This window comes from Phaethon lepturus, unplaced genomic scaffold, assembly GCF_000687285.1.
Source record: "Phaethon lepturus isolate BGI_N335 unplaced genomic scaffold, ASM68728v1 scaffold29877, whole genome shotgun sequence".
NCBI classification, from domain to species: Eukaryota; Metazoa; Chordata; class Aves; order Phaethontiformes; family Phaethontidae; genus Phaethon; species Phaethon lepturus.
In genome coordinates this window covers 1-281 of record NW_010550265.1, presented here as the reverse complement: position 1 = coordinate 281, position 281 = coordinate 1, and the positions used below count along the sequence as shown (strand labels likewise).

Below are 281 nucleotides of genomic sequence, written 5' to 3'. Positions count from 1 at the left end.
AAACACTCAAGTGTCTCCCCTCTCTGTGTCCAGGGCAGGCCAAGCAGTTTGGAAATCCCTCCCAGAGGCACTCGAGCTGCCTCCCGGGGTCCCTACCTTCACGCAACTCTCGCTGAGTAAGACCTGTCCCTCGCTGGGGTCATTCTCCGTCGGGCCCGGCTGGGAGAAGGACGATGCACACCGCAGCGGGCTGCCCAGCGGGCAGGCTGGAGCCGGCGGGGACCGGAGTAGCGCTCGTCCCCCGCACAGCGGAGCGGGACACCAGCTGCCTCAGGGAGAGG

At 66.9% G+C, this 281-nt stretch overlaps 1 protein-coding gene across 1 annotated transcript in view; it reads right to left on the bottom strand.

The window, feature by feature from the left end:
* Positions 1 to 261, bottom strand: part of ISCA2 (iron-sulfur cluster assembly 2) — a gene marked incomplete at its 5' end in the record, with an annotated part of 1,157 nt that extends 896 nt beyond the window's left edge. Inside the window, one exon of the mRNA XM_010290516.1 lies at positions 97 to 261. Within this exon, the coding sequence (XP_010288818.1) occupies positions 97 to 261 (165 nt within the window). The remainder of the gene's footprint in view (positions 1 to 96) is intronic.
* Between the last annotated feature and the right edge of the window lie 20 nt (positions 262 to 281).